The 10,392-nt window shown below is 39.6% G+C and overlaps 2 protein-coding genes across 3 annotated transcripts in view; both read right to left on the bottom strand.

The window, feature by feature from the left end:
- The window catches only part of CCDC90B (coiled-coil domain containing 90B), a 15,224-nt gene extending 6,770 nt beyond the window's left edge, over positions 1-8,454 (bottom strand). Inside the window, exons 1-3 of one of the 2 annotated variants that reach the window (XM_008568223.1) lie at positions 7,977-8,454; positions 1,968-2,087; positions 647-750 (exon numbers count right to left, since the gene is read on the bottom strand). In XM_008568223.1, coding sequence (XP_008566445.1) covers positions 647-750; positions 1,968-2,087; positions 7,977-8,076 — 324 coding nt within the window. In that variant the 5' untranslated portion in view covers positions 8,077-8,454. The remainder of the gene's footprint in view (positions 1-646; positions 751-1,967; positions 2,088-7,976) is intronic. The other variant, XM_008568224.1, reaches the window with a different exon arrangement.
- The window catches only part of LOC103586878, a 12,919-nt gene extending 4,330 nt beyond the window's left edge, over positions 1-8,589 (bottom strand). Inside the window, exons 1-4 of the mRNA XM_008568225.1 lie at positions 8,475-8,589; positions 7,977-8,369; positions 1,968-2,087; positions 647-750 (exon numbers count right to left, since the gene is read on the bottom strand). Coding sequence (XP_008566447.1) covers positions 8,131-8,369; positions 8,475-8,544 — 309 coding nt within the window. The 5' untranslated portion in view covers positions 8,545-8,589 and the 3' untranslated portion in view covers positions 647-750; positions 1,968-2,087; positions 7,977-8,130. The remainder of the gene's footprint in view (positions 1-646; positions 751-1,967; positions 2,088-7,976; positions 8,370-8,474) is intronic.
- Between the last annotated feature and the right edge of the window lie 1,803 nt (positions 8,590-10,392).

Genomic DNA, 10,392 nt, shown 5'->3' with positions numbered 1-10,392 from the left:
CAGAGGTTGAAAATATGAGTTCTGGTGTCAGGCTGTCTGGATTTGAATCCAAACTGCTCTTAACTGTGAGACTTTGGGCAAGTTATTTAACTTCTTTGGTCTCATTTGTAAAATAGAAATAATAACAGTACCTACATTGTGAACAGTTGTTTTGAGGATTAAATAAGATAATCTATGTATGCTTAAAATAGTATTTGGCACATGGTTAGCACTCAAAAAATGTTGGCTATTATTATCACCAATGGGACAGGGACCGGCAACGGATCGCAACCCTCAGTGTCGCACCTGTACTGGACCGGGACCGGCAACGGGATCGCAACCCTCGGTGCTGTGCCCGCACCTCGCTCAGCCAGTGAGCGGGAACCGGTCTGTATGTGGGATCCGAACCCTCGGCGGGAGCGCCGCCGTGCTCCCAAGCGGCGCACTGTAGCAGTGTGCCACCGGGCCGGCCCTTGTTAAGACTATTTTTACTCTTCTATCCCTCTAGACATTGACTTTACTAAAAGTTTTTTTGTGTGTAGTCCCTTGAGAAGGGACAACAAGGAAGATACAGGTGTGTATGGAAGATGGGTGGGTAGACAGAGACGTAGTTATGGAAAAGATTATCTGATGAAACTGTCAGAAGTGATAAAAATGAATGTATTACCTGTTGAGTTTGAGTGACCATCTCCTTATAGATAGTATCCAGGCTGACATTTGATAACATGGATAGTGCTGATACAATTGTTTCTGCTTGTGTTTTGTCAAATCCTGTAGGCAGCAAATAGGTATTTATATTTTTTAAAAAGTGTATATCCTTATCAAATAACTTTCCTCAATATTGTTATACTTTAAAAAAAACGGTTACAATTAGAAACTACAAATAATGATAGATTACTCTCTAAAGCACTCTACAATTTTCATTTGCACTGATATAATTCCCCACATCTATGTCAACACTGGATATTACTAGTGTTTATTATTTTTGAATGTATAATTGGCATAAAAATAATATTGCATTTATTTTACTTTGCACTTAAACTTGCATTTTCTTGGTTGGTAGTAAGGTTAAGCATCTTTACATATATTTTTTGGTTACTTATAGTTATTTTCCTGTGTACTGCTTGTTTATAGCCTTTGCCCATTTTTCCATAAAATTGCTTAACTTTTTCTTACTGATTCCTAAGAACTCTTTTACATTTAGCTTTAATCCATCAGGAATTTAGTTTTCAGTAATGTGATCTAATATATTTTTTCCAATGGCTAGTAATTTATCATTCACGTCTTATTAAATAGGACTATTTAATAAATTCCTTTCCCTAATTTGTAATGCCTTCTTTATCACATGCTAAATGCATATATGTTTCTAGATATCATTCCGTTCCACTAATCAAGTTTTCTGTTACTGTGATATCACATAATTTAAATTACTCTTTGAAAAGAGTCTGGTAATTTTTTGTGCTTGTTCTTTGATTTTTCAAATAAAGTTATTCTTGAACATTTGTACTTCATGGACTTCAATATCAACCTAGAAACACTAGTTTTTTCTTTTTACTTAATTGGAATCATTCTGTACATATAATTTTATATAATGCTTTTTCAATTAATATATCTTGAGCATTTCCCATATCAGTAAATATTCTTCAGGCAATACCATTTTTTTTTTTTTTTTAAAGATGACCGGCAAGGGGATCTTAACCCTTGACTTGGTGTTGTCAGCACCATGCTCACCCAGTGAGCCAACCGGCCATCCCTATATGGGATCCGAACCCGTGGCCTTGGTATTATCAGCACCACACTCTCCTGAGTGAGCCACGGGCCGGCCCAGGCAATACCATTTTTAATGACTGTAAAATATTCCATTTTATGAATGGTACTTCTACTTAAATAGTTACTCTTAATTGTTCGAAATAGTAATTCTGTCTTGACTAAATAATTATATGAGTGCTGTGAATTTTGTTCTTTCAGAAGGTACCCATGTTTCTCACCATGAGTTTCCAAGTCTTGAATCAATGCATGGGTATCAAAAGTTAATTTCCTTTGTTCTAAAGGAGTTATGTCCACTGGCCTCCTATCATATCCTTCCTTGGTTGTGGTGGTGAAGAAGTCTGAAAGAGAAGACAATGAGAATTTATTTTTCTTGTAAACTGATAGAGGAATAACACTTTAGCTTCTCAAGCATTTTCCCCATCTATTTTTTCATATAGTTCCAGCTCTTCTAATGAGAAGTTCTGTAATCTCACATAAGTTAATTGAGTCCTCGGAGCCCCTCTTTTATCTGTAAGTGTCCGACATTATTCTGTATATAGGAAACATTCAATAAATGTTTCCTTTTCTTCCTTCATTATTCAGAAATGTTTTGTTGGGAGTCAGTCTAAAATTATAACATACATCAATTGTTTTGGATATCACTGCCTCAACTCTAATTACTGGAGAGCAGAAACTGTCTTCTTCTTTTGAGCACTTCTCAGTGCTCAGCAGAAGTCTTTCATAAAGTTATGAAAATTTGTTTACACCTATATCCCTCTGTCTAAAGTAGCTTTCCATACTCCCATTCTCTTACATATCCACATAGTTTATTTCCTACACAGTTCCTAGTTCTAAACTGAAATTATCTTGTTTGCTGTTTGTCTCTTTGAACCAGAACATAAGCTCTGTGATTCTTTGTGTTTTTCACTACTGTATCTTCAGCACCTAGAATAGTGCTTTGGTACGTAGTTGGGTCACAATATTCTACTGTTGAATTAATTGATGAACTTGATTTTAAATCCTGGAGTATTTACTGGTGTCCACAAAAGAGCCCTAGAAAAAATTTCTCATTTTTAAAATAATTCTTCTTGTACTTTTTCAATAGATTCCAAATTTTTACCCTGGACACAATACCTATACTTGTCTATATATTGCTGATGAATTTTGTTATAGTAGTCCTCCCTTATCAGAGAGATACATTTCAAGGCCCCTGGTGGATGCCTGAAGCCACAGATAGTACCAAACCCTATACATACTATGTTTTTTTCCTTTGATTTGATAACTGAGATGGGTAAGTGACTACCTGGGGAGTAGAGGGGTAGCATATACACCGTGGATATGCTAGACAAAGGGATGATTCACGTCCTGGGTAGGACGGCAAGATTTACTACACTACTCAGAAGAGTGCACAATTTAAAACTTACAAATTGTTTACTTCTGGAATTTACCATTTAATATTTTCAGACTGCAGTTGTCAACAGGTAATCGAAACCATGCAAAGCATAACTGAAATAAGAGGGGATGATTACTGTATAAGATACTTGCTTTGGGGGAGAGCTCTGCCCATACACAACTTCTTTACTATTACTGTTATTAAGTAAAATAACTGCTAATTAGTTAATCAAACATGAGGTACTATACCAGATATTTTATATATTACCAAGGCTAGGTGGTATTATTCACATTTTTAGATTTAAAAAAACTATGCTTAGAAGAGGTAAGGGGGTTTCCCTAAGGTCACAGAGCCAATGGCAGAATAAGGATTCAGACTCAGGTTCTTCTGACCCCAAAGTTCATGCTATTTCCATTACCCCATGCTCTATTATTTATCCTAAGCCATTTAAAATACCTAGGTACTTAAAAGACATAGTTGCAAATTCAGCCATTACTTTTCTGCTAGTATTAAATAGGGCAAATGTGATTTCCTTCCTGTATCTTTCTAGCCAACATATATTTACTAATTGCCAGGCCCTGTGCTAAGCACAGGGGATAAAATGATGAGCAAAACCAGACATAACCGATGTCCTCAACTAACAGGTAGGAAACAGATGTTATTTTTAAGAAATCTAAGTATCAACTCAATTCAAATGAAAAGATATAAAGATTCATTAAAAATTAGAAGGATTCTATTTAGCTAGAGGTAAGAGGAAACAGCTGTAAAGGTAGAGCAATTTTTAAAACACATATTAGCACACTGGTCAGCAATCTTTTTGGCTTGAATGCCATTTGAAGTGTTCAGAAATATGCATTTGTGTGTCAGTGTCAGATCTAAGGTAGGAGAGAAAAAGAAAAATGAGAGGAAAAAGAGGGGCAGATTTCAATAGTAGTTCTAATAATAATTGTATCAGGAGTAATGATTTGGTACTTAAGTTACCTACCCCTGATTACTAGTTCATTCTTTTATTTGGTGTTTAGAAAAAAAAAAAGAGTAATAATACTTATGTAACATTTTACTGTTCTCACAGCTATTACTCACTCCTTAAAAGTCTTATTTTATGGATGAGGAAAGTTGGAAGCCCAGAGCTAAGTAATTTGTCTGAGATCTTATGGACTGATAGCTAGGTAGATTAGTACAATTCCTCTGATTTTAATCAACAAAAATTTTGAATACCTTGCACAAAGAGCAGCTTCCTGCTAAATCTGGGATACAGACCAACTACCTTAATAAGATTGCCAACAAATCTTTGCAGGGTGCAGTTCCAAGTCTCATGTCCCACTATTCTCTCCCTGGCCCTCTGCATTTGATTTTAATTCCACAAACATGTCATGTAACATTCCTTTTCAGAGCCTTTGCTAGCCCATGTTCAGAAAGATCTCCTTTCTTTGCCTGCTCATATTTTTTCTTCAGATCTCATCCTGAACGTCTCTTCCTCTGGACTGTCCAGACTCCTTCAGGTCAGGTCTTTCATAGTACCCTGTAACATTCTTTTGCAGTACCTCCCACAATTTTCACATTTATGTGACTGCTGTTTATATAGTTGTTAATTGTTTATATTGGTCAGCCAACAATAGCCCACAGGCTACCACCATCTGTTTTTAATAGTTTTATTAAATAAAACTAAACAGTTTGGGCCGGCCCAGTGGTGCACTGCTACAGTGCGCCGCTTGGAAGCGCGGCGGCGCTCCCGCCAAAGGGTTCGGATCCCACATACAGACCGGTTCCCGCTCACTGGCTGAGCGAGCTGTGGGCGCAACACCGAGGGTTGCGATCCGTTGCCGGACATGAAAAAAGACAAAAAAAAAAAAAAAGAAAAATAAATAAATAAATAAAACTAAACAGTTTTACTGGAACACAGCTCATTCATTTATGGATTATGGATTATCTGTGGCTACTTTCATGCTACAATAGCAGGAGTTTTGACTGAACATATAGCCCACAAAGTCTAAAATATTTTCTGTCTGGCTCTTTACAGAAAAAGTTTGCTGACCCCTGCACTAAAGTCCTTGAGAGCAGGGACCATATCTGTTCTTGCTCACCATTGGATCCCCGATGCCTAACAATTCCAGATGCTCCCTAAATATTTGTTGAACCAAAGGCACTGTGCTACTGTGCTCATCGTTATGCGTACAGTGATGAATAAGGCTGTGGTTTTTAATAATGTAATGTCAAGATTTACCCATAAGGAAATATAGAAGAGAGACATTTGGGCCTCCTTGAGAATAATGGATCAATAATGGCTATTGGGAAATAGTGCTAGAGCTATATTAAATCTTAGAAATTATTCAGACAGGATGAACAGAATGAACAAAATTCACCAAGGCATGAGCTGCCTTTGCTATTCCCACCTTGGGTTATATTTACTATGGGGCTGAAGAGAGCTGAGGGGAATACAGAAGGATATGTGGAATATTTATTCCTTATATATACTCAAATATTCATGTAATATTTTACTTATTTCTCACAATCCCTTGAAGTAGGTGTTGACACACTCCCTGGTAGTAGGACTTTGGAGGGTTTTACTCCTCTTTGGAGGCAATAAACTGAAAAAGCCAAGGATATTCCAAGTATGGTGTCAGTAATGTCCTGACTGTGTCATGAGGAGTCTGACTCATATGCATTCTGTAAGTCTTTGCAGGCATATTAATAGGCAGAGGAGAGGAAGTGACCAGAATCAGTGTTTCCAGTTCAAGGTAGAATAGCAGGTCCTTAATACTTAAAAAAAAAAAAAAAAATCCAAGAATTTAACATCTGTACGAAATTCCAAACCTTTCCTTTCATTGTTCTTCTTTTGATCCTTTCATACCTATCCATGTTTTTTTGTTTGTTTGTTTATGGTGACAAACTCAAAATATAAAGATTTAACCATCTTCACAAAGCTATTAAGTTGTATATTGTGATCAGAACTCTGGCCTATCTTATACCAAGCTCCTCTTTGCTGGAAAGGGCCACATTTTACGTTTGAAACAACATGTAAAACAGTATCTATGTCATTAAATCTAAGCTGCAACTTTTATATTAATTTACTGCTAACTTTAGAGCTGAAAAACTTCGGTGACATCGCTGGTTATTTTCTGTCAGGAAGTCAAAGAAAAGGCATTACCACGTATATTTGTACATTCTGGTCTACTGATGTGCTAAGCTAGTTGCATCACAATTGCCAGGATTAATAAACAATAAAGTAACACAGAGATCCCTGGGCTCCACCCCTAGATACTGACTCAGCAGTTCTGTGATAGGGCCAGAGAATCTGTATTTTTATTTATTTTTTGGTGGTTGGCCGGTACAGGAATAGAACTCTGGACCCTGGTGTTATCAGCACCAGGCTCTAACCAACTGTGTTCACCGGCCAGCCAGAGAATCTGTATTTTTAAAAGCCTCTTCAGTGTTTCTGATGTCCTTGCCAAGTTTGAGAAGTAGTAATAAACTAGGAATCCAGCACTATTGGGCATAAAACTTAGACAAATCACATCATCTTCCCATGCCTTTGCTTATTAATCTGTAAAAAGGGAATTGAGCTAGATGATAATTAAGGTCCTTCCATGGATCAAAGGTGAAGGTTTTCAAATTCCTTGACGGTTGACATTAGGCAAGTTTAAACTTGCCTAATTTACTTGTACACAGTAAATACTCAATAAATATTTGCTTAGTGAGGAAGACCACAAATCATATTCATTGTAAAGGAAGACTTGAGGTTTATCCAAGAACACTCAGAGTCAATAGGATAACTGAACAATTCAAGTGTTAACATTTATTTATGGTGATGTATTTTCCAGTATGATATGTGCTTCATTCTCTAAAAATGTTTAATTTTGTGTTCATTTGAATATGTAGTTTATCTCTTAACGCTTACAAAAGTGAGATTTGGATGATTTCCCTGGCTTCAAAAAATGCTACCTCCTTTTTGTAAAGTTCATCATAATGTGGTATGCTCAACACCCAAATATGTAACCAAAGACCTCAAGAATGACCCTAGCAGCTAAACAGCCATCTTACATATGGAGGATCAACAACTGCAGTCTTGAGTGCAGCTGTCACTGGTGTGAATAAAATGAAACAATGAGCAAAACAGCACAAATAACAGTGTGGAGGTGGGAGAAATGTGTTTGGGTACCAAACGGCTCAGTTTACCTGGCACTGAAGATTCAGGAAGGTGAACAGAGATGTTACGGTTGGTACAAGGTGCATACTTTGTGGACAATCTTAAAAGAGTTTAATTGGGTGGGGGGGAACCTTGAAAATATTCCTCTGAATAAAATCAGATGTTCTACACCACAGACTACTAACGGGTGCCAACTGGTTGGAAACTTGTAGATTACAGCACTCACTTTTTTTTTGAACGGCTACTGTGTGATTGTAAAGTGATGAGAATTATAGTGAGAATAAAGCAGACCTGACTTGAAATGCATGATGCAGTCTATCAAAAACCTAGGCTTGAGGCCAGCACCTAAATAACAATCTCAATTTGAACAGGCCACAAAAGAAATCAGGACACCCCCAAACACAGATTCTTGCGTTTGCTCCTAAAAGACCTACGAGATTACCGGCCTAATGTTACATAAAAAGGAAACGAGCTCAGAAAGAAGCCGAGTGGAAACCCAGGCCTGCAGAAGCTCGCTCTCAGAAGAAGGCGGTCCTCCTCCCAGTCCCCGCCTCGGTTCCAAGGGGCGAACCGGACAAACCAGCGCCCGGCGTGGGTTGGGGAGGTGGGCGTGGCACCCAGCCTACCGTTCGCCCGAGCAGGCACGACCCACGGGAATCGTCTCCCGAGAGAGCACTCAGGCACCCGAGGCACAATGCCTAGTCTCACCTCTCCGCACGACCGGCGAGGAACGCCCTCGGGGGGTTGATACCCAGCGGCCCGCTACGCCTTCAGAACGCAGGAGCCTCCAAGCCCAGCCAATCCTCATGGCCTCAGAGTTTTCCGATTGGCGGGAGGAGGAGTTAAGACGGGGCGAACTCGCTCAGGCTTTCGGGCAAGGTAGTTCTGGCACCGCAAGAATGCTGGGAAATGTAGTTTTCCGTCCGTCACAAGACCACCGCCCAGCGCAGGCTCGAACCGCGGTCCCGCGAAGCTGGGCCTCTTCACAGACGGACCCACGGTTCCCTAGCATGGTTCGGAGCTGTTCCGCTTCCCCCACCACCCCTTCCCGACCTGTGCACGCCGTTACCGCCCGAAGAAAGCGAGATCTCGTCAGAGAACCTTCCGGCGCCCGTTTCCTGGCAGTGAGGCACAATCCAACAGCAGAGTCTTCTTAGATAGCCAGAGACCATTACACGCTTGAGTCATACCTACCCGTCAGAGAACCTTCCGGCGCCCGTTTCCTGGCAGTGAGGCACAATCCAACAGCAGAGTCTTCTAGATAGCCAGAGACCATTACACGCTTGAGTCATACCTACCCGTACAGCAATCTGGGACCTGAAGTCCTCGACCGCTGAGCATTCTGGGGAGTCGCGTTGCGCGCGGGGGTGGGGGTGGGGGCACGAAGCCTTCTGGGAAATGTAGTCTAGCGTGCAGCTTTTTCTCGCTGTTTCGCACTCCGCTGTTCTACCCTCTCATGCTGTGGATGACCAACGACAGCCGTCCCTCCCTAATGGGGGCACGAAGCCTTCTGGGAAATGTAGTCTAGCGTGCAGCTTTTTCTCGCTGTTTCGCAGTCAGCTGTTCTACCCTCTCATGCTGTGGATGACCAACGACAGCTGTCCCTCCCTACACGCGGGTTCCAGGACCCCCCTCCCCCACTCTTCGGTATACCAAAATTCCGCAGGTACTTAAGTCTCCGGGAGCCCGAATATATGAAAAGTCTGTCCTGTTTACAGACGGGTTCCGCATCCCACGAATACTGTATTTTCGATCTGTGGTTGGTTGAAAAAAATCCGTGGACCCACGCAGTTCAAACCCTTGTTGCTCAGGGGTCAGCCGTGTTTTAGTTGGCTTAATCTCTCTTCAGGGACACTGAAGTCCTCTGTATAGGGAACCTAATTTCACCGTGTATCCCTCTCAAACCAGTTACTTCAGACTTAGCTGCACGTGGTAAAATACCGAAAATAACAGTGCAAAGTATTTGTGGTGTTCAAATGCGCTAATATATGCGAATGTTCTTTGTAAATCCTAAAATGGCACATAATCGTTAGGTTTTAGTGGTTTAATTCTCACAAGGATCTAAACAGTTGCCTCTAGGTTTCCTACCTGCCTGTATTCAAAGCTTTGTTGAGAGTTGGCTACGTTACAAGCACCATTTTAAGCACCGACGCACATCGAAAGGACAAAACTGATTCCCGCCAGCAGGGACTTTAGCAGACAATTCGTGGAGAGGAAGTATAAATGGCTATTTTTAAAAATGGGGGATGGGGGAGTTTAATCTCACCAGTTTTTTTTTTTTTTTTCTTTAAAAAAGCAAAACATAAGGATGTACCATTTTTACCTATCAAAGATTTTTTTTTTTTAAATGATAATTCCCAATGCTAGCAAATATGCAATTAGATAGGTTACGCTGCTGGCAGAAGTATAAATTAGTACAACATATTTGGAGAGCAATTTAGTAATATATATGAAATTCTAAAGAGTGAATAGCCAATATCACTTCTAAGAAGTTATCCTAAGAAAATAATCACATCTGTAGCTAAGATTTTTAAAAATGATAACCATTGCAGTATTTACAGTAGTGAAAAATTGGAATAATGTAAATATTCAAAAGTGATTTAATAACTTTCAGAAATGTCCCAAGTTGGAATATTATGCAATCATTAAGTATTTTTAAAAATAATCTTAGAAACAGGAAAATTACTTTATGAACATAAAAACATAATTCTGTTAAATGGTGTGATCCCAGCTCTGGAGGAGCTCACAGTCTGGTGGAAAGTACAGACCAGTAAGTGGGACCACAATATTAACATTTTTACTTACCTTAAGTAATGATAATGAAAAAAACTAGAACTCTTTATATATTAATACTTGTTTATATTAGTGTAAAGCTCTTTCTTCAATATACATATACAGTGTTGATTATTGACCTGACCATAGTTGGCATGTTTTCTTTTGTGGAGATGGCAATTAGATTCAGGGATTCTTAATCTTCCCAGGGTGGCTGAAATTGTGGCAGGTGAGCTCAGGAGCTGGGGGCAACCATATTCTACCAAGTAGGCCAGAGAGGTACAGCAAGAGAGAAGCAGGGATAGCAGATAGGGAGAGACCAGATGGTATTCAGCTAATAGATATAGCTCCT

Source organism: Galeopterus variegatus, unplaced genomic scaffold (assembly GCF_000696425.1).
Source record: "Galeopterus variegatus unplaced genomic scaffold, G_variegatus-3.0.2 Scaffold389, whole genome shotgun sequence".
Lineage (NCBI taxonomy): Eukaryota > Metazoa > Chordata > Mammalia > Dermoptera > Cynocephalidae > Galeopterus > Galeopterus variegatus.
The sequence above is the reverse complement of the archived record's forward strand: the minus strand, read 5'-3'. Positions and strand labels throughout refer to the sequence as shown.